This window comes from Bactrocera oleae, chromosome 4 (assembly GCF_042242935.1).
Source record: "Bactrocera oleae isolate idBacOlea1 chromosome 4, idBacOlea1, whole genome shotgun sequence".
NCBI classification, from domain to species: domain Eukaryota; kingdom Metazoa; phylum Arthropoda; class Insecta; order Diptera; family Tephritidae; genus Bactrocera; species Bactrocera oleae.
The window spans coordinates 56,198,025-56,214,482 of record NC_091538.1 but is presented as its reverse complement, the minus strand read 5'-3'; the positions used below and the strand labels follow the sequence as shown (position 1 = coordinate 56,214,482).

Sequence of the window (16,458 nt, the reverse complement as noted above, 5' to 3'; positions counted from 1 at the left end):
ATTTCCTTGATTGTGAATTAAGGTATTCTTTTGAATTTTCGTCAACTTGAGTTGTTGATGTGGAAACTGGTTCAGTAACTAGTCCACTTAGAATCCAACCGAATATTGTATTTTGGGCTAGAAGGGTCGTTGAAATTTTTTCAACACCTTCAAGCATTATTTGCGGTATAAGGTCGCTGCCTATTAGAATATCTATGTTAGCGGGGGTGTTGCAGTTGGGATCTGCTAGCTTTAAGTGTGAAACATTTTGCCAATGCTTGCTATTTATGTGATAGCTTGGAAGCATATTTGTAAGTTGCGGTAAGACTATAGCTTCTGCTTGTATGTGCTTATCCGCTTGGGGGGAAATTAAGGTAATGGGGCAGATTTTATTAGAGTTTTGAACTACTCTTCCGCCCATTCCTGTAATTTCAAAGTTAGCTTGTTTTGTTGGCAGTTGTAGCCTATTTTGAGCCCTAGACGCTATGAAAGATCGTTGTGATCCTTGGTCTATTAAGGCCCTAAGTTTAAACAGCTCTCCTCGGTGCTCGATGGAGACGACTGCTGTGGGTAGTAATACCCTACTTTGAATATCGCTGTGTACCGTTTGTATTTTTAATGCCTTTGAGCAGCACGGTGCTTTTTGGCAATTTCCAGGATTTCGGTTTTTGGCAGTTTCTGTTACCACTAAACCTGTGGTTCTTTTTGTATAAGCGCTTCTTTGGGGTGATATGGGAAATTTGCTGTAATGGAGCCTTGAGTGGTGTCTTTTGTGACAATATGAGCAATTGAATTTGCTTTTGCAATTTTTATATTTATGCGCATGTGACAAGCAATTTGTACAAAGTTTTTTTGATCTCACGAAATAGTTTCGTTCGTTAACTTTTAAGTTTTTAAACTTCTCGCAAGATTGTAGTTTATGCCCTCTCGTGCATAGTTCGCATGACGTATGATTGTTCTGTTCGGATGTGAACGATTGAGATTTGTAGAAGCTTCTGTTTAATTTGTTTTTGCTACCAGCTTGGGGTCTATTGAAGCTTCTTTTTAGGTCGTTTTGAACGTTTTTAGTTCTAACTAGCTTTTTGTCTACCCTTTCAGCGATTTCGTACTGGGTAGTTAGAAAATCTTTCATTTGTTGCCACGTGGGGCATTTCTTTCGTGATGAGAGCGATTGCTCCCATAAAAGTAGCGATTTTTCTGGTAATGCGGCAGTGCATATGTTTACCAGTATAGGGTCCCAGCTGTCTGTGGGAATATTTTGTGTCGATAAAACCGACAAACAATTTGAAACAGTGGATTGAAGTTTGATAAATTCTTCACTTGTTTCCTTTTGAATTTTTGGCAAGTTCATTAATATCAGTATTTGTTTATCGACCAATATTCTTTCGTTTTCGAATCTTGATTTAAGAGCTTCCCAAGCCAAATTGAAATTGTCGTCATTAAGTGCGAACTGTTTGACTATTGCGCCTGCTTGACCTTTAGTTTTGCATCGGAGGTGATACAATTTTTGCACTTTTGATAATTTTGGATGGTTGATGTATACGGCAGTGAACATGTCCCGGAAGGACGGCCATTCTTCATAACCTCCATAAAATATTTCTGTGTCACATGCGGGCACCTCGAGATGGATGCCCGAACTTGCCTCTTGACTTTGAACTTGTGGCAGCTCTACTCGCTGATGTGGAGTAGGTGCAATTGCTTTTATTAGCTTTAGTTGATCGGAGATCATAGCTTTTGTAGCTTCGTACTGGTCTAAGCAGTTTTCGTATAGTGCGTAAGCCGATGATTTAAAATCGTGTGGTAGATCTGAATTGTCATAATCTACTATGGCGTCATGAGCCGTTTGGAGACGAGTCCAAAAATTGTCAATATTTTGTTTTTTTATTTCCAATAACGATTCAGAAATGTCTTGAATCGGTGAAAATGAAAATCGAGTGCAGTATCGTGTTAATCTGTCACTCTCGGAAATGAATTTGGCAACACAAATATTTTTGCCCTTTATTTGCTTTGTGGTAACCTGTCTTGCGCGTGTAGCTTCTGCAGGTGTAATTTGATTTTTATCGTCATTAACCATTATTGTTTTGTTATTTATTACTATATGTGTCAAAGTTAATTAAAATTTTCTCAGTGTAAACTGATTTAAACGCAGCAATAAATGATAATTAATACCGAATACTATTTTACGTATATACGATTTTTTTTTTTTTTCGGACTAGATATATATTTACTTGCGAAATAATTTTTTAATTTGTATTTTATTTTAAATATATATTTGTCAGCGTAATTTAAATTTTCTTAATTTAGTTATTAAGAATGGCACTTTTAATTTAATAATACTTATGTTCTTATGTTGGTGTATTTAGGTACACCCTAATACACGGACTTGTGTGTACATATATATTTATGTGCTCGTGAAATTGAGAGCTCGTTGAAGAGATCAATACGAATTGTTTGTGCGTATGTAATATTTTTATTTTCTAGGGCAATTGAGAGCTCGTTGTAGAGATCAATTTGCTTTTACTTTTGTGTACGCAATCCTGCTTGTTTGTTACAAGGGGTATTGCCGGATAATTGCCTATGAGGACTTTGAATATATGTAAAATTGTAAATATATATGTAACATATGAATGTAAGTATGTTGTTGGAAAAAATGTTTTTTTTGTTTTTAATAATTTTAATTTTTTATAAATTCGTTTATCATATATTTGTTTTATCGCCGTTTGATAATATTCGAAATTTATGATAATTTTTTCTTTTTTGAAATGGATATTAAATAACTTTATTAGGTCCAAAAGTAGGGTATAAAGTTACAGATATTATATATTAATCGCCGTTTGTGTATATAAATGTGTATATATACGTATGCATGTAGGCTCGCACAGCGAAGAGAGCGCCAAAGCAAAGTAAATAATGTGCAGGTATTCGACCGTATGCACTTTGTAAATATATTTTTGTATGTATATATGTTTATTAAAAATATGTATTTAACGATATATAGAGATGTGATATATAAGCGTTATTTCGATATGCATATATGTATGTTTGTTTGTTGTGTTTTTATTTGTTTCTCTGTCTTGTTTTAGATTTTCTATTTTGCCTATGCTTACTTATTATGTGCAATCCTGCTTATTGCTTTATTAAACACAAGGGGTATTGCTGGAGAAATTTGCAAGTATATACTTGAATTCGTTTTTGATTTTTGTTTCTTGATGGTGTATTTGAATACACGAAGCTAAGCATAAATAGGCATTGAATTATTGTTGTTCTTAATAATACATCTTTAGGTTGGTATATATATATTATATATATATTTTACCGAACTGTTGTAGTTTGGTGAACGTATTTGTTATTACAGGTTCTATATATATAAAACTGTAATCTTTACATACATATATGCATGATAAAATAAAGGAATAGGAAACGATACGACTCACTTTGGGGTCCACCAAGGAGTTTTGGGGACAATATTGTATACCATATGTGTGTATGGTATACTTGTGTGTTGCCTTTTCCGCTTGTGGCTCTCTCCCAATTTCTGCTTCGCAGTGCTGATTTAGGCTGGTGTGGTTGTTGTTGTGTCCTTTTGAGGTGATTATGTTTTTTTGTTAGTTTTGACTCGCGCCCGTTCTTGTTTTTTTTTTTTAATTATGTATGTATTTTTGTTGCTATTCGCGCTCGTATGAAATTTTGTGTTATTTCGCGCCCGTTTTTTTTTTTTATAATTGTTGTTTTTTACCTCTTGTACATATGTTTGTGTCACTCCACACTTTCTTCTTCTTTTTTTTTTAAATTAACTTTTTAACAATCTCTTTTTCTTCTTCTATGTGTATATGTATGCCAGTTCACTCCACAGCACTTTTTAGTCACTTGTCATATATATATATAAATGTATATTTTGTTTTTTTTGTTCGTTTGCATGTATATATTAACGTTTATCTACTGCACTTCTTTTTTTTTTTTGTTACTCCATAGTGCCGCTCACTATGGCTCGAAGGACCATGTATTTCTTTATGCGCCACCTTGTATAGCACTCACCTTTTTATCTTGCTTTCACTAATAAATTGTTTTTTTTTTTATGTTTTTTAAAGAAATTCACACTTTATTGTCGCACAAAATTAATAATATTTTAAATTATTCACAGGTTGTGACGGTTGATAGTGGAGATAGCGATTGGTACGAGTACGATGCGCAAGAGCGCCGGTGGTCGCTCGTCGTCCCCTTTTTACCTCCTTCGGTGTGGTGTGTAGTGTGTCTTCATGTGTGGTGTGATCGTGATGATAGGGTTGGTGTGGAATGTGTGTGTGGAATGCAGGTGTGGTGATGTGGATGTGAATTGCTCATTTAACCACTGATAAACAGAGTCACTAGTGTGGAAACGCAGTTTCGTTTGCAAATTTAAAGTTAAGTTTATCACGTTTTGAATATATCAAAATCGATCACCACCAACTGTTGGAGCCTTTTATTGACAAACAGCGGAAACTTAGTTGCGCACCTAAAACTTTAAATTCACTGGCTTGGTGTACCGCTGGCTCTGGACTCAAATATTATAAATTTTACTGTAGCGCCACCTGTTGAAAAAAATATGTTCTATATGTAGAAAACTGTAGCACAAGCAAAGAAAGTTACATTTGTACCAAAAACAATCCAATTATATCTCCAACATATTTTTTTTAATTTTTATGCGAACTTTAAACCTTGCAAGTCTTATTTATGTAGTCCAAATTTTCGAACTAATTAGTATTAATATAGTAGTCCTAACACCATACTAATTTCTCACAGTAAATCTCGCTTCCATGTGTGTGTGTGTGTGTAAAATTTTCGTAGAAGCAAAGTGTAAATAGTAAGTAATCGGTAGTCAAGGCAAACATTATTCCGCAGCTAATTGGAGGAAAAAATAACATTTCCACTGACTAATGGCTGATGGCACTCATCAACTCGAGCTTAATGAAGAGAAGAGTAAACAAAACAACATTTACTTAATACAAATGCACAGAAGTAAATAACCACAACATGCATGTTTGTTATTGTATTTCATACAGAACAACTGAAAAACGCTCATAAGTTTTGAAAATGTTTACCACCACTTGCCACCCATCACGCACACGCCTTCTCCAAGATGTGGACTCGTGCAGAAATACATCCAGCGTACAATAGAACCGCATAATTTTTGAGTAAGAACGAGTGCCTTTCGGTATACAGCCAGGCGAATGAAAACCTGACAAGCATTTTAAACAGCAATTATTTACTTAATTCCAACAATAATAGCAAAAACATAAAACCAAATCAAATAAGCAATTGCAACAATAACAAAAGAAAAAGTGAAATGTTGTGTATTTGCGTGCAACTTTTATAAATTGAGAACTCCAAAAAGAGTGATTACAAGTGCAGAGATGTAATATTTCGGCGCATAGCATACACCCAGGCGCACAAGCACACAAGCACAACATGCCCAAATCAAAAATATAACGAAAGGATAAGGTTGGTTGGTTGGTTTTTGGCAATTTGATGAAATTGATATTGTTATTGTTGTGTTGTCTTGTTAATATTACTCCAGCACATTTCCTGTGCGAACACGCACACACAAACAATGAAATGAAATAAGGAAAATGTAAAAATAACAAGCGCTCACTGCACTAGCTCTTAGTTGTTCAAAAGCATACATAAAAATATACAAACAAAACAATGGTCAACGCTTCCGAATGCAGACCCCAACACACACTCACCTCTTTTGTCTGACAAGACAACTCATTTAGTTTCCTCTCAGTTAGTTTGAACAGCAGAAGCATGCAAGTTTTCCAGCTCAAGTAGTGGTAAAATAAATTATAAGTATACTTGCGGTTACTTAGTGGTTATTTCGAGTATTTGTTTTCGTATTCTCTGAGAGCGTTGGCTTGTTTAAATTGCAAAATGCCCAACGGTAGAACGCGTTTGGCAAACACAAGGTTTACTTTATTTTTCAATGATATGTGATGCTATGTGCTTCTCAGTTAAAAAGTAAGACTTCATGAGAAAAGCAGTAAGATGAAGATAAAGATAAAGAGAGAAAGATAGAGATAACGATAAAATAATAAGCAAAAAGTTAAGTTCGGTTGCACTGAGGCTACAAAACCTTTCACAATCACAAAAGTTTTCATACAAGAACTTGATTTTAATCAATCAGTTTGTATGGCAGTTATAAGCTATAGAGTCCTCAAAAACTGGGAGACTAGTTCGCGTACATACAGATAAAAATAAAGATAAAGTTAAAGATAAAGATATAACTAAACATAAAGGTAAAGATAAATATAAAGATAAAGAAAAAGAAAAAGATAACGATAAAGGTGAAAGATAAAGATAAATCTGAGCTTTTCTTTTGTGGATTTTCTGGGCATTTTCATGCTTAAAAGCCTTCTTCGATTTCAACTTTATTTATTGGCGTCTGTTCTTCTATGACTTGTTATAAATTTAACACACTACCAACAAATGATTACTTGCCTGGATTTTACTTCCTAGTACACGAAATTTCATTTTAAGCCCCTTTTTCAAAATACCCAAACTTAATATCTCACGAACCACATGTCCCATACTTTTTTGTTTATAAATTTGTATTTATTATTTATAATATATTAATATTTTTAGGGCTTATTCGAACTACAAAACATATATATTTACTTTTATGTATTCAACTGTAGTAGTTCTCTCTCATAGAAGCGTCAAGTTTTCTGCGTTCTGTAACATCACTTCGCAAAGAAAAAAAAAACCCAACAAAGTCATTGCATCCAAATTGACCAAAATAACGCTCTTTGAGAATGCTCTCGCTAACCACGATCAATTTCAGATGATATCGGAGCCTTCAAAATGAGTATTCGCTTTGTTAAGATTAAGAATTGATTTCCTTAAACAAAATGTAAAAACAATATTCATCAAAACAAGTCCTAAAAGACAAATGTAAGCTGTTGAAACATATTATAGTACTTTGTTGTCAGTTGGAGCTTTAGCAATTCATTAAGAACAAAATCTCCCCACATGAGAATATTTTTTTCTTTATTTGAAATTCGATATGACTGTGGTGCAAATCTTTTTTGTCAAAAAAACTGCAGTCACATATATACAAAAAATACAAATTGCTGCTTAAGAAATACAATAACAACACGAACAGCCTACTCGATAAAGAGAGCGATGCCAAATAGTGTGGGTGTCTCTCAGCAAGCCAAGAAATTGATGTATTACCGATACGAAACGAGTCGAGTTGGCAAAGACAGCGAAACTTAAAAACAAGAAATTTAATATTTATGTATGTATATATATGTGTATGCATGTATATATTTTCATATATATATATATTTATTTATTTATATGCATATATAAATGCATATAAAAGGCTCCAGCGCAGTGCGGCTGCAAATGAACATCAACTGTAATATCAATTTCAAATTAATTTTCATTGCACCAACTTGCACATTCTCCATCATATCGCACACATACACACACATATATATATTGCGGGGTCCTCTTCGTATTTTCGTAGCATTATGCCAGCGTCTACTACTTACTGCTTCGCAGCTTGCGAGCAAGGCGCGCTCATTATTTTAAAACACAACCCGAAACAGACTTTTAGGCGACAGCACACATACACATGCATTTCTGAATATACATATATATAATAATATGTATATGTAGTTGTGTGCTTTTTTATGTCGTTATACAATTGTTAACGAGATCATTTCTCATATGCGGAAATTAAGAATAATTGCGGCAGCCAGCATTGGCACGCCAACGCCGAAACACACACACATACTAATGCATTAATGTTTATATATATTTGTGTATATTAATTCACTTTAACTGACACTTCCAACTTTCGCAGTTTGGATTGTCGCTGCATCCTTCAACGCCACCCATTTTCATGTGTATTTTGCTCAAGTGTGAGTAAGTGCAGCATACTTTTGGGCGCCATTATACAGTTACATTTGCGTTTGTATGGCTTTTGCATGCATCAAATTATATCCCAGTGGTTGTGTGTGTGTGTGTATACAATATGAGTGCCGCCTGCTGTTTGCAGTTTTTATGCGTTGTTGTAGGTGCGAGTATAGTTTATTGCATAATAATTGCATTCATTTACACAATTGTTTCGTATTTATTTATGGTGATTATTTCTATAATCTGCAAGGCAGCAGAAGCGAAAATCTATGGTGAAGCATTGTTTTATTGTAAACTTGACTTTTATATTTTACAGTCATAAAAACGCGTAAGAGCTCTGAACTTTCTCTAGTAATATAGTCAACTGCTTAGGATAAATAAAAAAAATTGCGAATATAAAGTTTGCTAACTCATTTATATATGTGGGTCTAATTCTTAATCAATCAATATCTTTTATATATAAAAAAAATTCAATTCATAAACTGCTCTTGACAAATTATGCTCTGAAATGGGCATAACAAGTTTGCCACAAAGTTTAAAACGCACAAAAGTAAATGTCAGAAACCCTATAAAGGACATACACGACTGATCAGCGTGATGAACTCAATCGCTTTAGCCACGCCTGTTTGACCATCTATCTGTCTATCTGTCGAATATACTCGAACTAGTCTCTCAGTTTCTGAGACATCGATCTACAATTTTGCACACGTAATTTTCTCTTCAAGAAGCTGCTCACTTTTCGAAACCATCAATAACAGACCACAATAGAATCATACAAACTGATCGATCAAACTCTAGCCCTTGTATGGAAACCTTATTGCTTTGTGCAAGACAACGCTGCTATCTACGAATAAATTGTTTAGATCAGACTACTAATGCATATGCCACCAATACAAACTTACCTATCACAATCAAGTTAAAGATAATTTTTTATATCCTTTTTATGTTATGCTTTAAAAATGCACCTGTGAATGCTTATAATTTTCGCTTTCGCCAAAGTTAACACGTTTTCTAGTTATGAGTAGTAATTATTATGTTTTCAATTAAGAAACACATATTTTCATGCTCATATTTTCTCATACTCAATCTTATAAGGGAGTGTGGATATGATCACTTTTCTCTGAAAGCTTACACTGCGAAACAGTAGTTTTATTTTATGAAGTTTCTAACCCGATTTGGTATGATTTTGCCACTTTGATTTCAAGTCTATAGTCAGCTTTTTTCTTGAGTATTTTACATTTTTAGCCAAATATAATATGATTTAAAATCAAAAAATATATTGCTCTTACTTAACATGGCAAACATTTTCTTTTATGTGCTTTTCTTGCATGAGTAAAAACATCAGTCTTGCTTTGAATGCTCCAGCAGTAATCAGCCATCCTATTCGCATTTTAACGACGCTGGTATCGCTCTTCCACAGTGCGAATATTCTGATGAAAGCGTTCTCTTTGTTATTCGCTTAAGTTGCCTAAATTATCCTGGAAAGCGGTCTAAATGTTAGAAGAGGCAGTACATATTGATGCTCGCGTTACATACTAGTCTCTGGGAGAGCAACGTGAGCTGCTCAATGTGTTGAATATAGTCTGAAGACTTTTTATTTTCTATGAAAGTTTATACAATCCAAATAAATTCAACCCATGCACATTTCTTCTTATCTGTCATACAATCAGTAAAATGTTGTTCCTTTATTAGTTTATTCGAATTGAGAACCGTCAAAAATACCAGCTTTAATTTTTTCTGTGCTCGATTTCGGAAAGGTTTTACTGATATATTTAATACATTCTACAGAGCTTTTACAAACTGTTTTTTTTCAGATCTAACTTTATATGTAGAGTGGGTAATATAATGCTACTAGAGGAGCATTCATCACTTCCATACTATCCGGTACTAAATTCACTCTCAATGGCCAAACGTTTTCAGTTCAGTGTTCTGCCTTGACAAGGCTTTCCCATAAGCACATAAAATATTGGTATTTAGTATATTCTCCTTGTTGACCGAGAAGAAAATTTACTCGATTTCAAGCTCGACAGATATAAGCCAGTTATGTTCTATGTAAGTCGAACATAGTATTCCAAATATGTAGACCTTTTTTATAGAACCAGATGCATTGAAAAGGCATTTGTGTAAAGTTTGATCTCCATATGTCAGTTAGCGTGTGTTTGGTCGTTGTTTGTTTGTAACAAAGAGTTTGATGGAAATTTTTAATTTTCATTGAAAACGTAGCAGAAGTATTTCGAAGATGATGATCGTCATATAAGCAGAAGAAAAGAGTCTAAACATATATTATAGACTCCACATTTTTGAGTTAATGTCAATTCTAAACTCATACCAAAAGACCTAAATCTTTTGCAAAAACGGCATTGAGTAGAGGTCGCAAAAGAGATGCTTGATACGTAGCTGAGAACCCTGTATTCATCAAACGCAATATTACAAGTAACGATACGTGCTATTATGAATATCGTCGAAACAGTTCAGCAATCTAGCGAATGGCGCTCTGTACCGAACTGACAAAACCAAAATTCGCTGAAAACTAAAAAAATACGTGAAAAAGTAGTTTTTCTTTATCGTCAGTTCGGATCAAATTTATTTTTAGACAACAGTTTTGGTATGATAGACGTTATATTGTATTTATTATTTTGAAATTTTTATTGCTGCTCAAGTAATTCAGATAGAAATTAATACTATTTAAAGCAACGTTCTATGAGAGTAATCAATTTCTTACACACATATAGCTTAAAATTAATAGAGCCTGGTATAACTTCCACTTTTCATATTTTTTTAAACCACACTTGCTTCTGTTATATTTATTTAAATATTTACGAGTTGGTGACAGTCAATATGTTAGTTTTCAGAATTTCAGTCATAAATGTACTTGATAGATATTCCAGAAAGATATGCAATTTTTTAGTTCAACTTAAAGCCTGAGGAGCAATTTTAAATTAATTTTATTTAGCTCTCCTATGTTTTATTGAAAAATACTTATCCAACAAAATAGTTATCGTTTCTAAGAAAACAACTTTAAAAAAATTTATGTACAGGACCTGCGATCCTTTTTGTGTTTATGTAAACATTGAATAACTTTTATATGTTTCAACCCATTTAAAGGATTAGATAACTTGTATATTTTAGCAACCCCAATTCAGCACAATTCCATTTACGAATCGCCTAATAATGAAGCAATGCGATGAAATTCTGACGCCTTACTCTGAAAATAATCGTTCAGTATACGTAGTGTTAACTCAACTTGCATATCGTTGGCGTTGTCATAATAAACAAAATTATCATAATTGTAGAACTGAAAATTAATTCGATACTAATTTATAGATTTGCGCCGGCGTTTGCAAAACGAAAAACTCGATTAAAAACATTATCGCCCAGATCACTCAGAACTCTTGTTGTGAGTTCTCTTGACTTCTTTTTCGTAGAATTATTCTAGTCACGAAGTGTATGGCAGCAATATTTTGTTTATTGATTGGTTCCAGACCAAACTTCGTACCAAAATCATCGTTATGAAATCGGAGATGATCGAAACAGCGTTGGACAACGTAGAAAACAGCTGTGGCTAACAAAAAATGGTCATTCTAATTATGTAGTGTTGAGAAAAAATTCCACATAAATATATTAAATATAGTAAATATTAAAGGCAGTTTATTTTCATTAAATAATTTAAATGCATGATTTGTGCTCATAAATAAAACAACGTCTGATTCACTACCATAATATGAGAACATAAAGCGATTATTAAACAATTAAGAAGAGAAAACTGTCGAGTTTTTTTTGTTGACGTTTTCGCTACATTCGCGCCTCTTTTCACGTTCAATTAGTAACTGTCTGCGCTTAAATCACTTTCGCTGCTTGGCTGACTGCCCATTTGCACGGAGTACACACACACACGTACATATGTGGTACACCTACATACACACTCATATACATAGGTTTGCACTAGCTACTATATGTTCGATTTATTTGCGCCTTTTTTCGTCTGTGGATGTTTGCTAAATGTGTGCGATTGCTATTTTTGCTTCATATTTACTTTTTGGCTACTCAATGATATTGGGCAACGGCACACAAAAATTGTAACTATCAGCGCCATAGAAAGTGTTTTTGAGCCGAATGAGGCGGCCAGTTGATCTAGGTGCCGGCGCTGACTGCTTGTTTGCCAGCGCCAATTTGTAGTCAAATAAAAGTACTTGTGGCTGTATGTGTCTCTACTTTAGTAAAGAGCGCGTGTGCATTGGTCGTGCAACCAATTTGTCTATCTAGTTGTGCGACGAAATTACTTGTTTGCTCGTTTGTTGTAACGGCTAGCATGTGGCAACTGATTCTTTTTAAACTTTTTATTTCTGTTTTTTATAATTTTTTGCAATGCAAGCAATATTTTTTCGCATTCAAAACTGCATTTTTACCATATTTGCTCTATTTTTGGGCGCCTGCACATTTTTGCACAATTTGTAGGTAACTTGTTTGAGCGATTCTATTGAAGTGTTTGCAATTGGGCAAAGCAAATCTGTTGCAAGGGTATTAGCGATCACATAATAAATTGCTTTGACGACCCGAGAGGGAGCAGCAAGTCAATTTGACTTGAAATAATATAAAAATTATAAAAAAAACAAGAAAAAACATTAACTTCAGTTGCACCGAAGCTATAATATCCGTCACAAATACAAAATATTGCCTAAAAGATCTTGATTCCTATTGTATGACATTTAGATGCTATAGTAATTTGATCTGAACCATTTCTTCAGAGATTCCATTATTTTCTTAGATAATGATTCATTCCAAATTTCGGGAAGATATCTCGTAAAAAAAATGCAATAATATTATTATTATATATTTATGGGAGCTATATGCTATAGTGGTAATTTATAAATATTCGGCTTTTGGATTTTGATCGTTTAGTTTATATGGCAGCTATATGCTATGCTGTTCCGATATTAGCAATTTCTTCGGATATTGTACCGTTATATTGAACAATAATCCATGCCAAATTTCGTGAATATGTATTTTGAAATAAAAGAGTTTTCTATACAGGAACTTAATTTTAATCGTGCTGTAATGGTTCGATATTAGCGGTACCCATAAATAAGCAGCTTCTTCGAGAGAAAATTCGTGTGAAAAATTTCAGATCGATATCACTAAAATTTATGAACTAGTTCGCGTATATACAGATATAAGAACAAACGGTAGACAGACGGACATGGCTAAATCAATTCAACTCGTCATGCTGATCATTCATTTATATAATTAATAGGGTCTGTGACGTTTCCTATATTATTACGTATTACAAACTTCGCGGCAAACTTAAAACCCTGTTCAAGGTATAAAAATTATTTACGAAAGCGAAAGTCTTACACATTTTAGTAAATTTTGGTATTTGCAGTAGCATATAAAATCAATGTTAGACGATTTTTTTTACATTTCTGCAAGTTTTGCTACTTCAATATATTTTAAAGTATTTTTTAATATCTTTTTTTTCAATTTTCTTCAAATGTTGGTATTTAAAATATAGTACAATTAGACGTTCTTCAATTTTTAAGGTAAACAAAAATAATAATTTGCATAAAATAACAACTCAAATCGAGCTGAACGCCGGCTTAGTTCAATTTGTTTGCACAAAAAATTAGCAGCATAGCCCGAAGGGCTCATAAATAAGACGCAAACTGCCAATAACCAAAAACTATTATCATAAATAAATAACAAACTAGCAAAATTAGTTTCATTCATCGACAATGAATAACTATGTATTATTACAAAAAATTTCTTTGCAACATTAAAATTTCGCGACTTAAACGCGCCAATATTTCCAATAAAAACCACAGAACCACCTACTTTCACATTTAAAACCGACCAAACCGCAGTTCCGTTAATCAGCTCAAATCTGCACGGTCCACAACACTACAGCCTTTAATAAACATGCATTTCAGCGCCTTCGTAGCAACAGTTAGCCTTGCCATATTCGGCGTGGCTACCCTCACGCGCGCTGCAGCTCCCACAAGCACCAGCACTACCGTTAATACCGCTAGCACCGATTTGCAATCCGATCTGCGTGATTTCCAGGCGCTGTTACCACGTCGCCGCATTGGTTATATTGCCGCTCATCATTACATTGTCGATGCGCGTTTTCGCAGCGCTTTGGCATTCATACGCGGTCCGGAATTTTCCGCCACTTGGCAGCAGATACGTAATACCAGTGACTTTGCAGAGCTTCTCAGCTTAATGCAAAGCGATGGTGGCGCTTTCGATGTTACCACCATCATTGATAGCATACCAAATCAACTGCGCGCCTTCAATATAGCATCCAAGGTACCGGTGAACATGATGTTCCAACGCATGGTGTCCGATTTTCTCGGCGATGTGGTGCGTGAGTTGCCGCGTGCACGTTTCGCCAGCTTAATGGCGCGAAAAGTGCAGGCGGGCGGTGAATTTTCACAGCTATATCGAACTGTGCGTAGCGAGGAGTTCGGGAGCTTGTTGCAGAAAACGAGGGTGAGTGAATATTTGGGGACGTAGAGTTTGTTGATAAGTTCAGTATGGGCGGCGCATCTTTTTATAAGCTGGATTCTAAAAGTTTGTGTTGGTATTGGCGTTAAAACGTTAACTTTTTAAATTTTTTAGGCATATTTTCAAGCCATTCTGCGATATATATTTTTTTACTTTTCAAAATTTGTTTCTGCCTGTTCGATTACGCCTCAAAATCGACTAATGATTTCTCGTTATCGACTTATGAATTTATAATTTTTTCGATTGTTTTAATAATTGTTCGATATTAACCACAAATTAAGTGCACAACCTGAAGTTTTAAAACCTAAAACGATTTATTTAAATTTTTTGTTTTAATTTAAATTTTTTGTTTTGTGTATAAGCATTTACTCTGGGTTGATATGCCAGACGTCTGACTACCATATGATATATCGAGCAGAGTTCTCAACATTTTGTTGTTTAATTAATTTTAAGCTTTTTGCATATAAATAGGTTTTTTTCAAATTTAATTTATATTCTCATATATAGCAGTTTTTGTTATCACTATTGATTTTGTCATTGATATCTGGAAGAATTTTTAAAAGTTTTTCTAATCATTAATTTAACCTTATTATTAATCTCCGCACATTAAGTGGGTTTTTTATTTTTTACTTTAAAATGATAATAAACCAAAAAGTAAAATATATCGTTTTTTTAACATATGCAAATATCGATATACCATAGATGGAATTTCAGATCGATTATTGTTAACAGCTGCTCTTGAAGATAACTTTAGAAGATTTTATTGTGAACGAACGAATTTCATGTATTTTCTTAAAAAACCAAATTACCGTATTTCGATTCTTATTAGCAATAAGTTTTATTTTCGATTATCGCTAATTGATTTTCCTTATCGGTAATCGATACCACCCTTTATTCAATAGGTAGCCTTTAAGTTTATATACAAGTATTTGTTCAAGGCTCCATCATAAATTATATTTCTCTCTGTGAATCAATTTATCAATTAAAAATAATCGATAACATAATTCAATTTTTTGTTTATACACTACAAGTTAAATATTATATTATTCTAAAAATCTGTATTAAATATTATTGTTTTCTTCTTCTCGTTACAGAAGTCTCCAAATCTGGCCGCACCCATTCGTAAGCTAAATCAAAATTTCATTGACGTTGATAATATAATCAAGATTGGCTTTAATGTGCTCAGCTGGGGTCCGTAATTATCTGCAGACAAAGCTGTTTATTACTTTTTAAACTTTTTAAAAGGATTGAAAGGTTTAATTATTTATTTTATAGCCGAGCAACATAATAAATTAATTAATAATTAAAAAATCTGAAGGATATATACTTTCAGGGTGAATGAGACAATTCGACAATTTACAACAGAGAAACGTTAAATTTGTTTGCTCTTATACGTCATCTAATAATTATAACACCTTTTCAGCTAAAATTTTCACCTTCTTTATTTATTTCAGACAGCCTTCTTTCTGTGTTTTTATTTTGCTTTTCCTTGAAATGAACCCGTTTTACTCAGATACTCGGACTGTTATTTTATGTAGCAATAAAAAGAAGTTAGGTGACAATAAAGTTGAGAAAGGAAAAATATAAAATTGTTAATATGTTTGTGTTTTCTGCGAATTTCCAGCTCTTCATGACTTAGTTACATGGAAATTACGCGAAATTTTCCCTTAGAATCATGAAAAGATTTTTTATTTTTGGCGACGACAAATGATACGCAAAAAGCAAAGAGGTCGTAACTTACTTTAAATATCTAAAAACATAAGCGAGAACAATACAAAAGTTCAGTCCGTTCTTTATTATTTATTTTATCATTCTTTTCACTTATTTAGCAACAAAAAATATTTTGTTACCTTCCTTGACATCGAATATGTCACGAAAGTGACCGCAAAGGTATGTTTCGCCATTTTTCATTTTGAAAAGATGAGGTCACAGGTCATTGCGGCTCTCGAATACAATTTATTTCAAGTGAAATCCGTAGTCTCAGCCTACTTCATGCTTTAATAGTACTCTCTCGCATGGCTAATCACAAAAGTAGGTAAGTACATATTATTTAATACCACAAATCAAGTAAAAGTTTAC

At 33.5% G+C, this 16,458-nt stretch overlaps 1 protein-coding gene across 2 annotated transcripts in view; it reads left to right on the top strand.

Moving 5' to 3' along the window:
* LOC106618802 (protein G12) overlaps nucleotides 1-15,671 on the top strand; it is a 37,491-nt gene extending 21,820 nt beyond the window's left edge. The window contains exons 1-2 of one of the 2 annotated variants that reach the window (XM_014236689.3): nucleotides 13,778-14,364; nucleotides 15,474-15,671. In XM_014236689.3, the coding sequence (XP_014092164.1) occupies nucleotides 13,792-14,364; nucleotides 15,474-15,578 (678 nt within the window). In that variant the 5' untranslated portion in view covers nucleotides 13,778-13,791 and the 3' untranslated portion in view covers nucleotides 15,579-15,671. Of the gene's footprint in view, nucleotides 1-13,777; nucleotides 14,365-15,473 lie in introns of those variants that run through there. The other variant, XR_011396234.1, reaches the window with a different exon arrangement.
* The last annotated feature ends 787 nt before the right edge of the window (nucleotides 15,672-16,458 follow it).